This window comes from Saccopteryx bilineata, chromosome 10, assembly GCF_036850765.1.
Source record: "Saccopteryx bilineata isolate mSacBil1 chromosome 10, mSacBil1_pri_phased_curated, whole genome shotgun sequence".
NCBI classification, from domain to species: domain Eukaryota; kingdom Metazoa; phylum Chordata; class Mammalia; order Chiroptera; family Emballonuridae; genus Saccopteryx; species Saccopteryx bilineata.
Window position 1 is genome coordinate 29,985,605 of NC_089499.1, and position 23,014 is coordinate 30,008,618.

Sequence of the window (23,014 nt, forward strand, 5' to 3'; positions counted from 1 at the left end):
CTCCACTCCTTCCCCTCCTTCCTCTCTGTCTCTCCCTTCCCCTCCCACAGCCAAGGCTCCATTGGAGCAAAAATGGCCCGGGCGCTGGGGATGGCTCCTTGGCCTCTGCCCCAGGCGCTAGAGTGGCTCTGGTCAGGGCAGAGCGATGCCCTGGAGGGGCAGATCATCGCCCCCTGGTGGGCAGAGCGTCGCCCCTGGTGGGCGTGCCGGGTGGATCCCGGTCGGGCGCATGTGGGAGTCTGTCTGACTGTCTCTCCCCGTTTCCAGCTTCAGAAAAATACAAAAAAAAGGAAAAAAAAAAAGATTCTGTAGCCTTTCTCTCTATTCTGGCCCCTTCTTCAAACGTAAGAGTTGCAGTGCACTTCTGTTGTTATTAGCCCTAGGGTGAGAGAAGCTCTTCCATCCTTTGTGGTTTCCTTCTTACACTATACTCCTTTAGTAAATACTCCTTTTATTCAACTCTGCTCACATTGTCCTTTTGGAATGTAGCATTGGTCTCTACTTAGGGTTTTATTGATATATCCATTTAATTTCTCTATTCAAATATGAGAAAAAAAACCTATAGATAAGAAATCATAAGCAAAGAAGACAGAAACAGCTAATCTCCAAAAGTTGTATGCATTTTAAATCCACACTTCACAGGATAAACTTTAAGTGGCATTTTTTTCTTCCTTTGAGAGATCCTCATTTTTTTCTTTATTATTAATTAATTATTTATCAGTAAACTCTCATGAGAGCTACAAATCTGCCCATGCATAGAGGCTAGTGAACTGGAAAATAGCCAAAGAGCATTCTACACATCGTACATTAGTTTGATATATTTGTTTAGAAACCTGTGTCCACAAACTATAGCATTTGACATCATTAATATATAGGTATTAAAATGGAAAAATAAATCAGAATGGTTTTCCCAGCAGTTAGATAGATTTTGTTTTTCTATGTCAAAAAGTGAAAGTATAGCCTCCGTTTATATTTTGCTTTTGAGAATTGATGGTCAAGATCAATGTATGATCATCATGAGGATAAAAAGAGACTATAGTCAGATCTTGAGAAGGTCTAGCAATTCTAATGTGTGTTTCAGTAGAACCAATTGTCAAGAAAAATATATAACAATAACACTAATTCAGAGGAGTAAGGAATAAACTTCACCATAAAGTATTATTTATGTTGATTTCCTTATGTAAATTGATAGAATTCTGGTATTGTATAGCCATTTAGAAAAGTAGTAAAACATTATTACTATTTCATTTTTTTTGAGTCAGGACGACTTCACTGATCTGATCTAGTGATACAAATATAAAACTTAATCTACCATCTTTCTCAAGTATAACCTAGACAACTGAGATTCTTACTCTCTGTTTTTGAGCAGAAGGCATTTCATTATCTATGTCTGTTTACTTGGATACTACATGATACATTTAATTGGGGATATCTTGGTGTACAGCTTTGAGCAAAGTGAAAGAGGAGACAGTTTCCCTGTTAAAATTTTTGGGTGCTGGTACATCTATTACTAGTGTTTGCCAGTTTCCAGTATTCTATTTCTTCTGGGGTCACAGAAGATTATACTTTTTCTTGCTTCTTGAAATTAATTATACCCATGGAAGTAGTTCTGTTAAAAAATTGCAAACAGAAACAATGGGTATACCTTTTGAGCCAAATGATTGCCTACGCTTCCCTTTTCAAATGGAACATAGCTAATTGGTACCATTGCAGGTGGTGGTGTCCCCTTATGCTGACCAGTGTTAGATATTTTGGTTGAATAAGAAATAAATTTTAAACAATGAGATTTGGAGTTTGTTACCTTAGTATAATTTACCCGATGACAACGCCTCTCTGACAATGTAGGACTCTTTAATGTTTCATAAAAATTCACTAGCCATTTCTGAGGAGGTTGAAAATGAGGAAAGAAAAGTTAAATGGTGTTTATGGTTACAAAATAAAGTTTGAAATTTGGCTTATAGTCTTAGTGACTATGTAAAATGATCATGTAAAGCCTTAGAAAAGTCTGAATATAAGGAGATGGCTGGAATAGCTATTTTTAAAAGACATGACTCTGATCAAATTACAAAATGTAATGCATACACAGTCATCTCTGTAAAACAGGTGCTTTTCTGTTGGTCTCAATAGCCACAAGAGCTTGGCCTCTAACACACTAGGGGCCAAGTTGATAGGATAGGTTTTTCATATCTCTTAAGTTAACAATGAGCTAATGTGTCATATGAAACAAAGGGCTTCAGATCACTCGAGACTGTCAACAAAGTAGTGGGTATCAAAAATAGAATAGGGAGCTTGCAAATTTTGGTTCTCATCACACAAATGTATAACTTACAATATTATGTTGCAAAGGGTAAGACTGAAATAACTATGAATTCTGGAGTTTGAGAAAATGTTTGATTTTGTCCCACAAAAAGAATCATGATATCTTTGCCATAAAGAAATCTATTTTTTTTTTTTTTTAGTTAAATCCGAGAAAGGATTATTCCCACAAAAGCAGTTTGAACACTGTGATTAAGCCAATTACTTAAACTAGAAAGAAAGCCACACGACTGACAAAGTGAAGGCAGTTGATGGATGTGATGGTTAATTTTATTTGTCAGTTTGTTAACCTGATTGGGCCATGGGGACTTGATTCTGGGATGGTGTTGGGGAAGCTATTTCTGGATGAGATTAACATTGGAATCAGTACACTGAGTAAAGCAGTCCCCTCCCTAATGGGGGTGGGCCTTATCCAATTACCTGAAGGCCTGAATAGAACAATCAGGCTGACAGAATCCCTCCTGTCTGATTGTTAAGTTGGGAGTCGTCTTCCGCTTTCTGATTCAGACTGGAAAACATCAACTCTTCTTTGACCTTGAGCCTACTAACTTCTTTTTTTTTTTTTAATTTTAAAAAATTTATTCATTTTTTAGAGAGGGAGGAGAGAGAGAGAGAGAGAAGGGTAGGAGAAACAGGAAGCATCAACTCCCATATGTGACTGGACCAGGCAAGCCAGGGGTTTTGAACTGGAGACCTCAGTGTTCCAGGTCAACACTTTATCCACTGCGCCACCACAGGTCAGGCAGAGCCTACTAACTTTTGAACTGGAACTTTACTAGTGACTCTCGTGGTTCTCAGACTTTTGTATTTGAACTGGAACTACACTATTGGCTCTCTTGAGTCTCCAGCTTGCCAAATGCAGATCTGGTAACTCCTCAGAATCTATAATTGTATGAGCCGATTCTTTGTACTTGAAGTAAACTGTAAGCAGTTACAAAAAAAAAAAAAAAAATCAAGAACTTTATGGGAATGTAAAGAAAGAACCTGAAATATGAAAGTGAACAAATTCCTGGTATGTAAAATGGGGCAAAACCAAGCAGTGATTCAGAGTACCACAAACCAAAAAGGAAGATAGGGATGTTACCGTATTTTCCCATGTATCAGATGCACCTTTTCCAAAACATTTGGGGGCTAAACACTGGGTGTATCTTATACAGTGGTTGTGGCATTTCAAATGCCACAGATGGAACTGAGGACGAGGCAATATATGAAGACAGTGATTTGTCATCAGACACAGATGAGGACAAGCTAATGGATGGGAGTTTTGACAGTGATGAGGAGTTGTATAAATCTTATGATGAATAAAACTTGAGTACAATAACTTTATGTAATACATTTTCCCCCCCAAATTTCAGGCCCCAAAATTAAGGTGCGTCTTATACATGGGAGCGTCTTATACATGGGGAAATCCAGTAGATCACGTTTGAAAGATGCCCAGTGCTTTCGCATGTCATCTGTACTATGCTAATGGTAAACAAATGTTCTACAACTGATTGTGGTGATGGCTATACAACCTCATGAATATCACAAAGCCTTCAAATAGTATACTTTGTATACAATTTGGATGAATTATATGACTTGTTAATTATGCCTCAATAAAGTTGTTTTTTAAAAAGGAGTTAGTAAGTACAATAGTATAAGCCAGACTTCCCTCTAAAAAATGTCAATATACATTGTTGTTTCTATAAAACTCACTTATTTTTTGGTTTGTTTGTATAGGCATGTTACATACATATTTCATTCTCCTAAATATATTTCAAACTCAAGGTAGATTAAAATGACCTAATAATAACTGGCTCTTTTATGTACATTCAAAATAAAATGCTAAAAAATGGCAATCAGAATATTCGAGCCAAAGTGCACCCTGATAAACCAGGCTCATTTAACAAGCTACCTGCATCCTCTCATTTCAAAAATAAAGATTTGGCTATGATTCTTTTTTCATTAAGCTTGGCAGATTTTTTTTTTCCTGCCTAGTTTTATCATCATTTTGCCATTTATATGTTTAGTGTAAAGTCAGGCAATGATAAGCATTGTTAAACTGGCATACTATGTCTCCTTGTCTTTAAATTTATAAATCTTACAGAATAAGCGTTCTTTACATTAATGCAATGACAGCACTACATCAAATTATTTAGCTCAAATAAAATGCATTGAAATCTGAACAGTTTGCTCTATCAATCTTTATTCTAATTTTGTATTGTGTTTTCAGTAGCAAAAGAAAAGTCATAGGTGAAAGTAGTCATTTTCATGATCTAATACATTTCTCTTAAGTCCATTCGTTTTCATTTTATTCCATAGGCACTGACTAATTCTCTCTATCCTATTGCTCTGCCCTGGGTACTGTTAGGTAGACGCAGGTGGGGGCCAGGGTGGGGAGGAGGGTCATCTTTTGTTGAACAGAAGAATAATTTTGTATGAGGAGGGAATGAGCTTTTGACCTCTTAGGGAGGGCATCACGCTCGGCGCTTTACATTGGGAATGAAGTTCTCATAACAATCCTCTAGTACTTTTTTAGATTTTATTTTTACTGTTTAATAGAGGAGAACTCTGAACTCAGGGGAAGGGTGAACACTTTGCTGAAGTCACAGAGTTAACTTTATGACTAGGGATGTAAACATCTGTCTCTCTCCAAAGCTTGTTTCTTTCCTTGATGTGTTTCGTGCCTTGTGCCTGCGGTGGCAAAGCCCGGCAGGTTCCCTTGGTCGGCTTTGCCATAGTGTCTTTCTGGGTCAGCCAGATTTCAGAAACGAGGAAACACTCTAACCCTTACCTACAAACCTTTTCAGAAATAGAGCATTTGACCTACACAGCCCATAACCCCTACAGTGATGTTTTGTTGTTACTTTTAAACAATTTCCTTAGAATGGCACTATTTTTTTTCCCCTCTGTTGTAAAGCAATGGCAATGTTTTCAGAAGTGTTCTCATGTTAGCAACTGCCCTACATTTTTAAAAATGTCTTTAACTGTTCTGTGAATGTAGGTTATTACCAATATTATTCCTTTTTTTGATTTTTGTTCTGTGTTTAACCAGCTGGTTTTGCAATCTCTATATCAGTGAACGTGTTCGTTACACCTTAGAGGTTTAGCAAATATCTAAATGGGGTCTCTGCAATGTTCTCAGTTTTGGTGAGTGCTCAACATACCTCATGGAAATTAGGGATTGGCCTTTTGGCCGCAGGGTTACTGTCATGCAGTAGTACATGTCACATTTATTACCATTTATTTTCTTGCTTACTCCTAAACAAAGACTAGAATAAACAAAGAAGAGAGCAATTAAATGATCACACATGGAAGCAGCTGAAAATAGGTGGACTGAAAAAACTAGGCTTGGATTTTTCCTCTACATAAACAACATTACTTTGTAGGAAAGTTGAGGAAAAAACAAGTAGGAGGTTTTAATAAGGAGACAGATTTTACAATTTGAAGCCAATTTGTGTTTTTATTCTGCCTGTCTTAGTGGGTTTTTATGCACTACCCAAAGGTTCAAGACTGTGTATAATAAAATTATGTGTAACAGATAAGATTTTTTTTTACTTAAGCTTCAACCGTGAAGAAATCAGATATTTCCTATAAAGAAAAAACTAATCCTTTTGAGAAGGAAAATTGGACCATTGATATTTTATCTTGCTCTTTTTATTTCAATATATGACAAGATAAAAAGATTGCCATCATCTCACTGGAAAAGCTATGTCGAATACAGAATCACACTGGGGAAAAATTTTATTTTTCAAGTGATTTGTTTTAACACATCTACCACTGGCTCACACTGTCAGAGGAAAATCAAATAGCACATAGAATTACAGCTGTAACTTGGAACAATGATCTCTCTTTCAAAAGGTGAAGATATAAACACATTTATTATTATTTTTTTCTAGAATAATTACTAACTTCAGTGTTTGAGTTAAGATTTTGGTCAATTAGTTCTTAACACCACTTAATGATCTTCTCAAATGAGAAGGAAAATAATTCAAATGGTATTATTAATGGTTGGTTTTAGTCGAGAACAGTATCTAAAATAAAATTGTTTAATAGAAGGTTAACGTCCAGTTCTCCAACAGGGTGTTTAGTTTGTTTAGTTTTGGGGGTTCATTTTTAACAAGAAGTTATTTGGGTGACCCAGTGTATGGCCACATCCTTGTGGTTTAAGAACTTTCAATCCAGTTAGTTTTTCTCACTTGGATAGTTCCTGTCTTGTTAGTCTGCCCTTTGGCCATCCGACTTCTCGGTAGCAACAATCTCACTGTCAGAGAGTACAGGCTCAGAAGAAGAGATGGCAGGAAAACACGAACCTTCACTAAATTGAAGAAATAAAAGTTTAAGGAAACTTGTACAAGTTTCAACTTCATAACAAGCTATACAGTTTTCCATTATTATAGATAATTGGAAACTGATTATAATGATATGCATTTCATTTCTCTGAAATCTCATTAATATCATTAATTGGTTCTCTTCTCTGCTAAGATCTCATCAGATGGTCTAAAACTTTAGTGCTAGAATGGAATTCTATTACAGTGTCTGTGCCTGCTCACATGTCTTTGTTCTAGGTCCAACCTGACGGTCATCAAGTATTCCTGTCTGAGGAGTCTGCCTAAGATCCTCTGCAGTTAGGCCTGAATGGAGAGTCCCTCAGGAACCACCTTTCCCTGCCTCATGGTGAGACAGTTTTGAGCTGTCCTAGTGTCGGTCTTTCAGTAGTCCTCAGCACAGCTAAGTGCTAGTTGCCCACAAAGTTAATTATCTCATCAACACATCCTAGCTTTATGCCTCCCTTTCTTTTCTGACTTATTTTTCTATTCCTTTATCTTGATTTCTGGATTGTTTCCCAAGTACACTAACTGCACCCAAATAATTGTCTAAAAACCTATTGTTTTTTTTTCTTTTCCAAATTTTATTTTATCTGGGAAGGGGGCATAAATTAAGACAGTAATTCAGAAATCACCTTCTCTATTTATACAAAATGTCCAGAAAATAGATATGTGGTTGCCTAGGGCTGGATGTGGGAACAAGGGTTAATTATAAATGAGTGTGAGATCTTGTGGAAGGGTTAAAAATATTTTAAAACTAATTTATGGTGTAGGTTGACTCACTCAATAAAGTTGCTAAAAATCATTGACTTGTACACTTGAAATGGTTGAATGTTACGTTTTTTAAAATATATGTCAATAAGGTTGTTTTAAAAATTACCTTATTTTACATGGATAGATGGTAAGATTCACAGAGGTAAATTGCTCAAAGTTGCACAGCAAATGTGTGTTGGAGAAAGGAACAAACTTTAAGGCCATTTGATTGTTCTGACTCATTGCTTTTAATTTATCTGTGGACTAATGACCTTGCTTTAACCCATTAAAAATGAAAGTAAATGAAAAAAGTGAAAAGCACCAATTAAATCTAATATCAATACATTTAATATGCTAATTATAACAATTACCACTTATTAAGTGCTGGCTTTATGCTAAATGATTTACCTAGATTATCTCCACAATGGACAACAGGTAGGCATAATTACTATTCTACACAGGGGGAAACAGCTTTAGAGAGGGTAAGTGAGTTATCCAAAGTTACATAATTCATATGAGGGTTAGTGAGAGTTCATCCATGGTGATCTGACAGCAGAGCGCATACTTGTAATTACTATATTATACTGTTTCGGCTGGTAACTAGGATTTAAACCTCTTCTTACCGCTACAGCATGACCAAAGACAGAGAGAGCTCCATACCTCACTGTTGAGCTTCTTTATCTGCTGCTTGGTCTCCTCTGCTTTGATGAAGAGAACAGCAGCTCCAATCTCTGGGTCTGGAAAGTGACACACACATACACACACAGAATGAGTCCTTTAGGAATCACCTCACATTTGAGAAGTGGCGCAATAGAAATAGGGAAGGAAGCCCGAGCGACTGCCTGTCAAGTTCCCTGATGTTTGTGCACTGTAGCTCCTGTCTCTCTGAAACTGGACAAACGTTGAATTCTCCGATGGCACATGATGTACTCTTTGGAACTAGGCACACATCGTGGTGGTGACTGTGACCACACAGACTGACTGTGAACATGGCAAATCTCTCCTTCATCTGAAAACAATCACCATCATGTTCCAAGATGTCACATTTTCTCTTCTTTGATAATTCTCTAAATATATATTACAGCCAGTGCCCAAGCCATTAAAAAAAGAGAAGATGTTCTTTTCTTCCTCTCTTTTTTTCTGAATATTGATTTCTGTGCCCGTGTGAGCACGTTCCTCCCACCTCTAGGTCAGGTGCTAATCTCCACTGCAGGTTTGCCGGCTCCTGTGTCGCTCTAAAAGATCATTTCTCCCATTGCCTGGTTCTCTCATCTCCACTTTTTCTCTACCTTAATCTTCCACATGCATTTATTTCTGTCAGGGACAAAAGTACAGATGAATCATTGCTAGCTGCAATATCTGTCTATCATGATATGATCACTCTAATATCCTAATTCTGGTCAATTATATGTAGAAAACTTGTTTGTGGGAGAAAAATTCATTCAAAACAAGCAGAAGTGGCAGAGTAGTAAGAACTTGGCAAAGATACTTGGCAAAGCTAATCTATTCACAATGAATGAATGATTAGAGACCATGTACAACCGGCTAGGCCTCCCCTAGAGGAGATAGCGATGAATAAATAAAATGTAATTGACCTTCACGAAGCTTAGAGTCTAGCAGGGAAAAGAGACAGTTGAAAAGTATTTATGCAATAGGCTTGGATTTCATACTAAAAGAAACAGGGAGCCTTTAAGGGTTTTAAGTATAGGAGTAGAATAATAAGTATAAATTTATGTTTTTAAAAATGTTCGCTCGATATGGAGAAAAGAGAACAGAGAAGAGGCTTTGGTAGGGATGCAGGCCCGGGATGGAAGTGGCAAGGAGGAGGGTGGGGGCAATAAAGATAGTTTAATAGCTGAGAGATATTTAGGAGATAGAGTTAAGAAAATGTGTTGCTTGAATGAATGAGTGTAGGGACAGATGATAGGAAAAGGGAGAAGAGGAAGCTAAGAGAGGGGTGGGACCAGAAAGCGGTAGATAGACACGGTAAGGCTCTGTGCACCATCTCCAGACCCAGATGAGTCAACAAAGAAAACTTCCAACTGGGTCGCACCACCAGCTTTCATAGCCAATACTCCCACCTGACTGTCACTATGATTTCTGTGCCCCTTGCCCTAAGCAGGGTAATATCAGCACATGTAAGTCAAAGGGATAAATTAATTGGAATTGCTGACTGACATCTGCACTCCTTGTCTCCCTGCCCCCCAATTCACTCCCCCCCCCCCCCCCCCCCGCCATCAGCTAGACTTACAGGACCCTCCCATTTCCCCAGGAGATGATAAGTGTTGAGAAAAAGGCTTGTTGATTGAGATGGAACACTGTTATTCTATCAATGAAGGCAGCCACAGAACTGTACATTTAAAAGTCCTTCTTAGGCTTGGCTTTGTCCATGGGGGGATTTATTAATTAGCAGGAGATCCTGACACAAGGATCTCAGAGTTGGGCGGGAAGGAGAGGAGAATGTTGGCAGGGGATTGTGGGCCTCACACCTAGTAGTTTGCTGGTAATTGTTATGGATAGTTTATGAGTATTTAATACTTCTTCACTGTTCTCTGTTTATTAACTTCAGGGGTGTCTTTATAATTTATTTGTCATTTCTGGCCTTTATCATGTTGGCAGAGTCCTTTCTATGGACAATGAATTCAAGAATGAAAAGAAGGGAGATTGGAGTCTGAGCTAGGTTTGGGGCTACTCTTACATTAATTCACCATCTTCAGGGGGGAGTGCTTCATATAGCTTTCAATCACCCCTAACATTTTACATAATTCTGAAGTTGTTTATGCTCTGAAAAAATTCAAGTATGTAATCTCTCACCAAATAAATTAGTTAAATATAGTCAGTGTTCTTACAGTACACAACCAAAACAGCATTACTTTGGGGTAGTGTTTCTATAGATGAGATTGAATTTGTAATAGAAAAACATGGTCACCCTCTGATGAACAGCAGAACTTTGAGTCTTCTAACATACCCGTCACCTGGGCTGATAAATGGCAAGGACATAGATAGTTACAGATGATATTTTAAAAACTTGGAGAGAACACAGATGCAAGTCAAATTATTCCATGGCATTGGTAAATTCTACCACATGGAGAATATTCTGAGAATGGGAAGGCAAAATAGTGCCTATGCCAAACATTAGAAGTTAAAAAAAAATATTGTGACTTGAGAGAAGGCTGAATATTCTTACCTCCAAGAGGAGGGGAGATCCTGGGTTCTGGCCTGATTCGTTCAGAGCCAAAATCAAAAGTCTGGCTTTCTTCATCTTTGTTTCCATCTTCAATTCCATCGACAATTCTGTTTAAAATAAAGAAAATTGATTAATTTCGAACTTACATTCATGTGTTCCAAAATTTCTACAAGACTTAAAAACACTGTGTTAAATTTCTAAATTCTAGATACTTAAGAGCTGTGCTATTCAATATGGTAGACAATCTTATGAGACTATTACCTGAAATGTGGCTAGTACACATTGAGATGTGCTGTAACTATCAAATACACATCGGATTTTGAAGATTTTAGTAAAAAAATATTATTTTATTAGTAATTTTTATATTTACATTTGAAATGATAATATATTTGGGGGCATATTGAGTTAAATAAAATATATTCAAATTAATTTTATATGGTTTTTATTTTACTTGAAAATACAGCTACTAGAAAATGTAAAATTATGTATGTGGCTCACACTTTTTGATCACATTGTATAAGGTCTACCGGAAAGTTCTGTCCGTTTCTATCACAACAAGTTTCGACACATAATCACATGTTTATTTGGTGCATGTGTGCCTCTCTATTTTTATCACTTAATGTATACATACTGACGTAGCAAATTAACTAAAACAAAGTTGATTCACATTAGTCTTATGTGTGAAGCCATAGTGTACCCATAGCTTCTGATAAAGTTCATTTACGCCACTGTAATTTTTACGAATTTCAACAAGGAAGAAATGCTACAGAAGCATGTCTGTCACATCCACCATATTCCCCGGACTTAGCACCCTCCGACTATCACTTGTTTTTGTCCTTACAAAATTTTTTGAAGGGCAAAAAATTCAAAAATGAAGAAGATATCAAACAAGCACTGGTTCAATTTTTCGCATCAAAAGATAAAACATTTTTCAAAAATGGGATATACAAATTGCCCTCACGCTGGCAAGAAATCATTAATAATAACGGCAATTATATTATTTAATAAAATTTATTGACGGTAAGAAAAATTTGTATTTTGTTTTATTCCAAAAATGAACAGAACTTTCCAGTAGACCTTATATTTTATTGGACAGTGATGTTATATAGAATCTTATTTATTCTCAGATTCCAAACCTTAGGCTACAGAAGTCTTCTTCTCTAAATATGTGTTATCTAAATTATGACTATCTAGAATTAAAATGCTTTAACCTAATGTGTATAGAATCACAAAAATAACTTTGATGACATCTTCACTCTGAACTTGGACAAAACTCTAAAGTGAAAATTAAAAAATTATATTTAAATTACTTTTAGGACTTAACTACTATTTTTTGCTTAACAATAACATCTAACCCCTCCTTATTTAAGAAAAAATCCAAGTTTATTGTAGAAAATTTAAACATAAAGGTAACAAAAATCAGAAAATGAAAATCACCTGTAATCTGTCACTTCTATTAGCATTTTAAAGTATGTCTTCAAATTCTTTTGTGTATATAAAAGAAAATGGATTATTTTTCTATTGTAGAATGAATTGTGTATAAATATTTAGTTTCCACCTCTGATACATTTCCTCCTACTTAAAATTTATTTTTCATTTTATTAAAGATTTAGAAAAAAAGAGTTAAGCAATTTCGACTTTATTACCTCCAATTGAATTGCTGAACATTTAAGGTCCACCTGTTTTACTAATTTTCCTTAATGTTCTCTCTAAATGGATAAATTGTGTTCTTTTTTTTTCTTTTTTTTATTCATTTTAGAGAGGAGAGAGAGAGCAAAGGGGTGGAGCAGGAAACATCAATGCCCATATGTGCCTTGAACAGGCAAGCCTGGGTTTTTTTGTTTTTTTTGTTTTGTATTTTTCTGAAGTTGGAAATGGGGAGGCAGTCAGACAGACTCCCGCATGAGCCTGACTGGGATCCACCTGGCATGCCCACCAGGGGGCGAAGCTCTGCCCATCTGGGGCGTTGCTCTGTCGCAACCAGAGCCGTTCTAGCACCTGAGGCAGAGGCCACAGAGCCGTCCTCAGTGCCCGGGCCAACTCTGCTACAATGGAGCCCTGGCTGCGGGAGGGGAAGAGAGAGACAGAGAGGAAGGAGAGGGGGAGGGGTGGAGAAGCAGATGGGTGCCTCTCCTGTGTGCCCTGGCTGGGAATTGAACCTGGGATTCCTGCACACCAGGCCGACGCTCTACCACTGAGCCAACCAGCCAGGGCTAAGCCTGGGGTTTGAACCAGCAACTTTGGCATTCCAGATCAACACTATTCACTGTGCTACCACAGGCCAATACAAATTGTGTTCTTCAAATCGATAATCAAATATATTATGTTAAGAAAGATCACTTACCTTACACTAGGAAAACAAAATTTGAATTCAGATTTCAGAACTTAATTTCTGGGATTTTTGGACAAAATAATTAACTTTCAAGTTTCACTTCTTACCTCTTTATAGTAGAGGTCATATGAACTACCTTATAGGATTCCTGAAAGGGCTAGATGCAATAATGAATGTGAAATCACCCAGTGGAGTACATGGATAATAGAAAGCATTCAATGTATTTTTCTTGTTTCTATTTATTATTCTGTAGTCATGTGATTTCTGCTATTGCTTTTATGTGCCATAGAATACTTTTGTTTTCTGAGTCAGAATTCTTCACCCTCCCAATTACCTTCAGTTGATCCTAAAGTGAATTTTTAAAGAAAATTAAAAATAGAGCAATGCATATTACCTACTGAAAAGGCCAGAAATAAAACTAAGCTTCAGTCATCTATCATGTTGAAGCAAATAGTATGGAACATAAAAAGTGACACTTCATTTTTTTCATAATTTCAACTGATTGCTCCATACACTTTTGATAAGATCAAGTATTAGAGGAATAACGGCTGTGGACTTTGTTTCAGCTCTTATTTTCATTTAAATTTATAAATGATAAAATTACAGTGTTGAAATATATGTTTATAAAAATAGAGCTAACTGGATGAGGGGGGCTGAGGAGGAATTTAATGAGTCCTTTTGAGACTCTGATTAAAACTGTTTATTATCATACTACACATATCTCTACACAGAGGCAAATGTTACCCACAAAATTCAGGGAAGCTGAAGAATCTGGGCTAGATCTGTGCAGTAAAAAGGCCCAGAAGGCTGAATAATTTATTAGCCAGGTACTGGTCTGAATAAAAGGCAGCCATTGTCACCTGGAAAAGAATTAGGTGATGTGAATTCTTACCTTGGACTGAGGTCTGGGGGTACAGCACTATTCAAAGTTGAAAGCTGCAATTTCAAGTTCTTCTCTTTCCTTTTATCATGGTTAGGGGGGTCAGTTTCCTGTTTGGTTTTGGGGGAATTTGAACTGGAGACTCTGATAGGTGAGTGAAATGGCACTGTTCCTGAGGCCAGCTGCTTCAAGCTTAAAGCTAGATAGCTTTTATTGCTTCCAACCTTCTTGCTCCGTGAAGAGGAGGATCCCCTTGTGTAGATGGGAGACAGGGAGGCTGTCTCCTCTTCTTCCCCCTCCTCCTCCTCTTCCTCATCTTCCGTAATGGATGGGAGTTTCTTGTTGATGCTGCCATTTCCCTTGGGCTCTGACTAAATCAGTGGATAATACAGATTAGTACGGATTGCAAGGACCTCTTGTGAGGTGTATCATTCATGCTGGAGGTCTTATCATAACAGAGTCCAATCTTTTAGAGACTTATTTCTCATCAAAACTGAAGACTAACAAGATTTTGCTGTTAGTTATTCAGGTGTTAAAAGTCTCCCCATTTCTGATCTTCCCCAGGTTGGTGTACCCTCTCTGCTTCCCGGTATTGGCTCACCAACCCTTCTTTTTGGTCTTTTAACCCCTTTTGGTAGGGAGCTGTGTGAAAGGTGTATTTTACCAAGTTGGCATCTAGCTTTTAATCAGCCTCCCATTTGTAATAGTATATAATGGCATGCTCTTAAGAATAAAGATCTTTTCAATTTTACTGGAAGCTCTTAGGTCTTGTTATTTTAAATTTAGAGAGTTTTCAGTAGATCTTTAAGTGGAGATCAACTAGCAAAGTTATAATATCATTAAGAATAAAAATCTTTCTTAGTTTAGATCACATAGTTGGAAGAAGACCAGCAGTGCCCTCAGCTACTCTGTTTCCTCTCCTTTTGTTCATGAATTGGTCAGAGGGAAATGGGAAAAAACCATTCAATCTGCTCCCCGTGAAGGTCCTTGGGAAAGGGAAGAGAAAGTCTTGCCAAGTCCCATCCTAGAGCCACTGGACTCTTAACTGGGGTGATTCAATCTTATAGGCTATGAAAAAGGAATGGTGGAGGGGCAGGGCAAAGAGGGCAGCAAAGACTAAGCTAGTGGTCCCCAACAGAGTCGCTGTGAGAATATATGTTTCTTGCTCTGCTCCAGACATGGAATCCCTGCTCCAAAAGCTCAGTTCATTTTCTGGTGCCTCAGTTTCTTTTGAAGATACAATCACTTATACTTGTCCATCAATAATTAATAAAAATGAGATAAACTGAAAAGACATATGAGTACTATTTAAATTTCATGACCTCTCGTTGTTATTCATTTCAACAAATACTTGATTCATTGACATATATGAATTTTACTATGTTATAATGATATATATATGATCTATACATATAATATATATATATATATCAAAAATAAATAAATTTAAACCTTAAAGGCAATAGCCCATTCAGTTTAGGTCCCAACTGCTAAGTGAAATGGTCAGTTTATTGATGAATTTTTGTTATTTTATTTGTAATGACTCAAAATTTCTTGAAAATATGGCATTATGAGACTCATGTTTCCAACTAGATATAATTATTTTAATTAATGATGAAGTCATAGTTATTTATTGGATTAGTCTTAGCTTTGCTTTTATTTGTTTGTTTTTTGTTTTTCACAGCATTAAAAAAATGCTGTGCTTTCAACAAAAGATTCACATGAATTGCAGGAGAATGTCTGTGTACTAGCTTTGTCAAATAGAAAATTTAGCTCACCCAGCTAAAGACACAAACAGGGCAAACTTATCAAAGGAATGGAAAACAATGAGTACATTCTCTAATTGGACTTCGGTTTACGTTTGCATTGGCAATTTAATTATTCCTTTGTTTCAAGAAGGCTCCATTGACTCTACTAGAATTGTCTGACTAATAACCTATAGCGTTTGATCTTCTACATATTTGTTTAAATTTCATTCTTCCATTTTGTCATAGAGCCTTGACACCTTCAAAAAGTTGCCTGGATACTGAGTCTTGTGATCAGGCAACTGACATTACTTATACCAAGAATTAATGATCCCACCTACCATCATTGCAGACAGGACCCAATGTTACTAGATTGTTAAACACCCAGCCTCACATCCAGTCTCTCTGCAGGAGTACCAGTTACTTTCTTCAGGCCATGTATCTAGAAACCCTTTTTGTATAGCTGGGTTCACCTGAGTATACACTGCTGTAAAGTTCAACTATAGATCTCTTTCATCTTTTCTGACCCACCCATCCCTTCATTTTTTCTAACAAATGTTTCCAAGAGGGCACTGAGGTTTTTATACCCATAGTCAAAAGAATCTCTACTTTCTTTCATGACGTTTTGCTGGGATAGTCATTTCAGATTCAAAAACAACTAGATTCAGTTGAACTGATTTTGACTGAAGGGAAAGCAGAGTAAAGTCCAGTGGTTGGATGCATGGACTTTGCACAGTCCCAGAAGTCCTAGGACTTCTACCTATAACCTGTGACTTATTACCTATGACTTCGGTCAAGTAATATAATTGTTTAAAGTCTTTGTTTCCTAACCTATAAATTGGTAATGGCATGAGAAAAAAAATCAGACACTAGATATTGAAAGTTAAATTCTTAGCAATATGCATTGCAAGTGCTTAATAAATGTGTGCCCTTGTGTTGATGATAATAATCATGAAGAAAATAGAAACAACATTTGCATCGGGGCAGGTGCTAGTACTGGTCACCTCTTTTGACATAGCTTTCCCTTTGCTCTTAGTTAACAGAACTCTTAGCAATGCATTGTGCCCAAAGACCACACTTTTCAGTTTCCCTTGCCACTGGTTTGGTTATGAGACTAAGTTTTGGGATGATAGCAGGTAAGTAAACAGTTTCTAGGGAACTTTTAGGAAGGCTTCTAGAAAGAGGGGAGCCTCTATCTGGCTCTTTCACATTTCTTTAATTTCTAGTCTGAAATATTGATGAAATGAATGGATCACCAGTGGCCATCTCAGAAGATGAGAAAATCTTAAAGAATGAGGCCATACATACTTTGAGGATAATGAGACCAAAAGAAGAAAGCTTGAGACCCTAACTAATGACACACTGTTAACAGTGCCCACCCCTGGCTTTATCCGGGCGAAGAAATAGATACCTATTGTCCTGAGACCCTGTTATTTTGGTGTTTTTAATCTTGCAAATGAACTTCAGTCTAAATTATACTGAAGGACTTTTTGTTTTTTGAAAGTTAAGGATGTATTCTTGGGATGAATGTTCATTTTTAGAGTGCTAGAAAGGAGTGAGAAATTCAAGTTGGAAAATCCAGAAGAAGGCTAAATGTCTCTTCATGAGAAAAGAATATAAGAAAGGTCTGAGAGAAAAAGGGGTGTAGGAGGGAGGAGAGGCAACCTATTGAGAAAAGTTAAACATAATGACTATTTGGCTCATTCCTGAGGAGGGATTTTACAGAGACGAGAGAAAAAAAAGACTAGTGCCTGAGAGAAACTTGGTTGAGCGCATTGAGGTGTTTTAAAATCTTTTCAGGAGTTTCTTAGTGGTATTAAAAGTGAACCCTGTTCTCTCCATCTTCAGTTAGTTATCAATGTCTTTTTAATGTGTTATGTGATTGGATGTGTTTGTGTGCCTTGTGTGTGTGTGTGTGTGCATGTGTAGTGAAAGTTGGGTTCTGCTTCAAAGATAAAAGGAGCTCTTTATAAGGGTGCTGTCATAGGATTATTATTATTGTTTACATTTTTTCAATTACAGTGTACATTCAACATTATTTTGTATTAGTTTCAGATGTACAGCATAGTGGTTAGAAAATCATATACTTTACGAGATGTTCCCCCTGATATTTTCAGTACCCAACTGGCACCATACATAATTATTACAAAATTGTTGACTCTGTTTCCTGTATGTTGACTTTCACATCCCTGTGACCATTTTGTAACTCCCAATCTGTACTTCTCAACCCCTTACCTTTTTCACCTGGTTCCCCCAATTCCCTCCCTTCTGGCAACCATCACTGTGTTCTCTGTATCTATGTTTCTATTTGATCTTAAAAATCTAGATAGTATATCTGACAAATCACTGTTCCTTGGAAAAGTTTTCTATGAAATGACAAGATTCTTAAAAAGTTGGGACTGTCTTAAGAGATCAAGTGAAACTACTTCCAAAATACCTATGAACCATAATTTTTACATTATGGATAATCATGTTGTACCATCAGTTGGGTGTTTACAAGAGAGAGATCTGGCTACTAATTTTAAACACAGTGGAAGTACCACTCAGATCAACACCTCAGGACTTTGTTTCTTTTGTCAGGTTTTGCTGATATTGTGCTTTTCAACGATAACAATAAAACCATTAAATAGAGAGATGAGTTTCATTAGTTCTCTCCTCCCCAAATCAAGAAAGTCAGTCACCATATCTCACATTGAGCAGTGTATTAGGGAAGGTCAAAAATAAATTAATAAAACCCTCAAGAGGATACAGATTTATTCGAAATCCTACAGATTTAATGTACATATTTTTCTTTTTGGCAAAAGCCATACCTGTGAGACTGTAGATTTGTTTGATAATCTTGATATCACCTGAAAGAACAAACAAACAAATAGAGGTTGTAATAATCATTTAAACCAGCGATTTTCAATCTTTTTCATCTCAAGGCACACATAAACTAATTACTAAAATTCTGTGGCACACCAAAAAATATATTTTTTGCCGATCTGACAAAAATGTAGATATAATTTTGATTAACTCACATCGTTGGCTATTGTTGTGTGGCTATTGTCATTTTTTAACTTGACAATCTAAGGGAAGAGAGGTCAGTGCCCCTGACAAAATAGCCAGGTATTGCACATTCTAAAAATTCTTAAATTCTTGCAACACACCAGTGTGCCCCTTGTGGCACAATGGTTGAAAATCGCTGATTTAAACTTTAGCAGATGGTTTGGGACTGGGTGAAATGTAGGAGGCAGGGGAAAGACATGGAAGTTCAGAGAGTGTGGGGGGTGACTGATCCACCTGTGTAGGCCACAGAAGAGAGAATATATCCCGAAAGATGCTGGAAACATCCCCTACCCTCTAGGACAGGGGTCGGGAACCTATGGCTCACGAGCCAGATGTGGCTCTTTTGATGGCTGCATCTGGCTCGCAGACAAATCTTTAATAAAAAATAATAACATTAAAAATATAAAACATTTTCATGTATTACAATCCATTCATTTCCTACCACTCATGTTCATGGGTGGCTGGAGCCAATCACAGCTGTCCTCTGGGACAACACCAAATTTTTATTGGATAATGCCTAACATACACAGGTCGTTGTATAGCTCTCATGGAATTACATTTTAAAATATGTGGTGTTCATGGCTCTCTCAGCCAAAAAGTTTCCCGAACCCTGCTAGGAGCTTGATTGACCAATGAATGTGAAAAAAAGAAGAAAAAAAAAAAAAAGAGGGAGCAGCAAATTGAATGCCTAGCATAGGACACCACACCTAGGAAATAATGATCAAAACAGTGAACATATTGGCTACATTTTCTATCTTGATACTCATTTATTATCTTTTGTTCTCCCTTTCCCTTATTCCACTTTATTGCCCTTTTGCTAAAATCTCTCATCTTTCAGGATTTTTTTCCCCCCTCTGGCTCTGTGAAAACAGAAATCCATGAAAACTTTTATTATTTAATATCATTTCTTTCTGTTTAACCACCTCCTGTTCTTGCTAGAATACAGATGGGAATTATATCTCCTTTCTGTCCCATTTGTTTTACCCCCTTTGATGTTCTTTGTGGACTAGGATTTGGTTCACTGGGAATCCTAATTCCTTATTTACTTGAATTTAAGATAAGATCTCACTGAATCCACTGCATTCCTATATATTAACAATAAAACTCCAGAAAAAGAAATGAAAAAAAAAAGATTTCTTTTGCAATTGCAACCAAAAGAATAAAATACATATGAATGAACTTAACAAAGGCTGTAAAGGACCTATATACTGAAAACTATTATACAAAGCATTATTAAAAGAGACTGAAAAGGACAGAATGAAATGAAAGATCATGTATGATAGAAATGTACATTTCAAACCTATATAGCCTGACCTGTGGTGGTGCAGTGGAAAAAGCATCAACTTGGAATGCTGAGGTCACTGGTTTGAAACCCTGGGCTTGCCTGGTCAAGGCACATATGGGAGTTGATGCTTCCTGTTCCTCCCCCCTTCTCTCCTTTCTCTCTCTCTCTCTCTCTCTCTGTCTCTCTCTACTCTCTAAAATGAATAAAAAAGGAAAATTATATATTTTTATTAACCAATGACATCCCAATAAATTAAATAAGAAGAAAGAAAAATAGATCCCATCGATTGTAAAAAGGAAAAACAATGTTGCCAATCACAGTGACATGCCATCAGTCATAGGACAGATCTTGATTTTAGCGATACTGAAGTGTGAAGACAAACGTGCAATGTGGAATCACATAAGCTTGGATCTCGCATGAAATCAAACTATGATATTATCTGTGGAGCAGTACCTTAAACAACTGAAGCTTCCATGATGTATAAAGAAGCTCTGGAAATTATGACTTATTCTGGAAACATGCCTCAGGTCTCAGCTATATTGTTTTTGTTTGCTCAAATATACTTCTTTTATTTAAAAATGGCAATAGATATACTATATATAAATTAACATAATTTTATCAACAAGAAAAAATATCAAAAAACAAAACAACCTTGCCTTCCAAAGTGATCTGCCTAGTAAGTCTGTCAGAATAGAAGAAACCAAGCGTGGGCAAGAACAGGTAGTATGTCTAGGCACAAGGTTATCATGAACAGAGGTAAGGCTTCTAACCTTATAGACTGAGAAAGAAACAGCTTCTCAGATGTGGGAAGTTGGTTTACAAAGTTTCCACATAGTTTTTTTTTCCCCCTCATTTTTTCTGTCCTCATCACCTAAATGACATTAGTACGCTATGAGTCTAGTGGGAACTGAAATGGATGACTCTTCCATTGAAAAAATACTGTGCATTAGCATGGAGAACCAGAAGAGAAAAAATAGTCTCTTGCTACACATACAAGCTGTTATAAATAAGCGAAAAGAATTCATGATCTTTCTTAAAAATTGTGTAAAGCAGACCTCAAAATGCTACTGTTGAGCTTGAATCACAAATAGAAATCAAACATACTAAAATTAATGATTTTAGACATAAAAAAACGCCCTTGTATTCTCTAATGTATTCTATTTTACTGAATGAAGACATTTCTGTAAGAGCTTTCATAGATTCATACCTGGCCTTGGCCATCCAACTCAGTTTTTTCCTTATGTTGTTAAATTCCTGAATGTTAATTTTCCTTCTATTAGGATTTTCATGAGTTCTTTTGATTGGGAAGGGAATTCTTTGATTTCTTTCATCTCTTTACCCCACCCATTAAAAGACCTCTGAATTCTGACAGATTACCAATAACATTTGGGGCCCAGGCTCTCACGGGATGCTTATGTCCCACCTCTGAAAAGAACCTGTTTGTTTTTTTTTACTAGTAGTGAGGCACTACCAATAAACTTTTCCTACTTTCAAGTTTACTGCAAGAGGCTGAAGTACCAAAAAGTTGACTACTTTGCAGCAGGAAAGAAGCAAATGGGAATGAAACCCAGCACATAAACCTAGGAATCCTAAACTGTAACTCACTGGGCCATTGGCCCAAGGTAGAGAGGAAATCAATTTCCATTGTTTATTTGCTCCACAGGTCGTGTAAGTCCCCACGTGAGTCCGCAAATGCCCTCTCAACTGTGAAATGTCGTAAGACGCTGAAGGGCTCTAGAAGGGATGTTATCTATAGCAATTGCTCAGTTGGGAAATGAGATGGGAATTGCAAGGCTGTTCTTTCTGGCTGATGCATGGTATCTTCTGCTTTGTTAATGATGCCACACTGACTAAGTCATAAAGCAGACTGAGGGAACATGTGTCCTCATTGAGAAAAAGGAGATTAGTGCATATTTTTATCTGTTCCCTGGACAGCAATGTCGCCAGTATTGGTGGCTGTTTGGGGTAGAGAGAATGTGAATGAAGGATACTCATTCAAATAACCACATAACTCATATCGTTAAAATGTCCACGCTTATAAACTCATACATCACTGGCATCTAATACAGGCAAATAGCAAATCAATAGGTCTCATTTTCATTTCTGATCTGCTTCTTCATCTTAAACACTCAAGTGAAGGTGCCAGTCAGTAGTGAAAGACACCAATGGCAGGTAGCAGATGGGACTGAAAACCTCTGGAGAAAGGCTAGCCTTTCAGGGAGCATTCATTTCCCACTAAACAAGTTAGATAGTTCACCACTATCTAGTCTCAAGAAGAGCTTTTTGAGTCTGGCCTGAAACCCTAAGTGGGTAATACAGTTTCTATTGTTTTCTCTGTTGATTATATAACTTAAGAACATAAATGAGATTTTTAATGAAAAAACTGATGATTTTGATATTTCCCAATTTCACACTGAGCCTTGAGGTCAAGACAAACTATTAAGATTTAGAAGAGAATTTACTTCCCCTAGGTAAATACTGTCACTTCTGATGTAGAAAGCACAAGTCAAGTAATCAAGTCTTGAATTTAATGTTTACTAATTGTTACAGCTGTAGAATCAGCTACTGAGCTATATTGTAGGAATCACCCCAAACATTCTTCGTCCATGTATATTAAAATAAAAGTTCTGTGTGCTGGGGGATGGGACCCATTTAAGAGGTAGTATAGTATGGTGGATAAGAACTTGGATTTTCCTGGTCCTGTCACTTATTAGCTATGTAACCTGGGAAGCGTGTTAACTGGGATAAGGTAGGTAATACTGAGATAACAAGTAATGTGTAAAATTTCCTTGGCTTAATACAAATAATTTTATTTCTTATTAATGTACTACTGTTTGATGTGTATCAAGCAATTCTCCTCTAAGCAGTGATTCAGGGGACACATACTTCTTCTATTTTGTGGTTCTGCCACCATGTGGTCTCAGGTTTGTCCTGGCATCATCCTGTTGGCAGCATGGGAAAGGGAGTGTGGGGAAGGTATATTGGCATGTGACCACCTTAGCTGAGAAGTGATTGTCACTTTTACTTATGTTTCATTGGCTGGAGCCAGTGTCACAGTTACTGTGCATCCAAATTCTGTGACTTTCTTTCTTTCTCTTAACAATGATGATAAGATCCAGAGTTATTTTGAGGATTGAATTAGATATATATGTGCAAACTGA

At 36.9% G+C, this 23,014-nt stretch overlaps 1 protein-coding gene across 1 annotated transcript in view; it reads right to left on the reverse strand.

Moving 5' to 3' along the window:
* Positions 1 to 23,014, reverse strand: part of KCNH8 (potassium voltage-gated channel subfamily H member 8) — a 366,401-nt gene that overhangs the window by 16,361 nt on the left and 327,026 nt on the right. Inside the window, exons 12-15 of the mRNA XM_066244875.1 lie at positions 18,331 to 18,369; positions 13,788 to 14,146; positions 10,564 to 10,670; positions 8,037 to 8,113 (exon numbers count right to left, since the gene is read on the reverse strand). Of these exons, the coding sequence (XP_066100972.1) occupies positions 8,037 to 8,113; positions 10,564 to 10,670; positions 13,788 to 14,146; positions 18,331 to 18,369 (582 nt within the window). The remainder of the gene's footprint in view (positions 1 to 8,036; positions 8,114 to 10,563; positions 10,671 to 13,787; positions 14,147 to 18,330; positions 18,370 to 23,014) is intronic.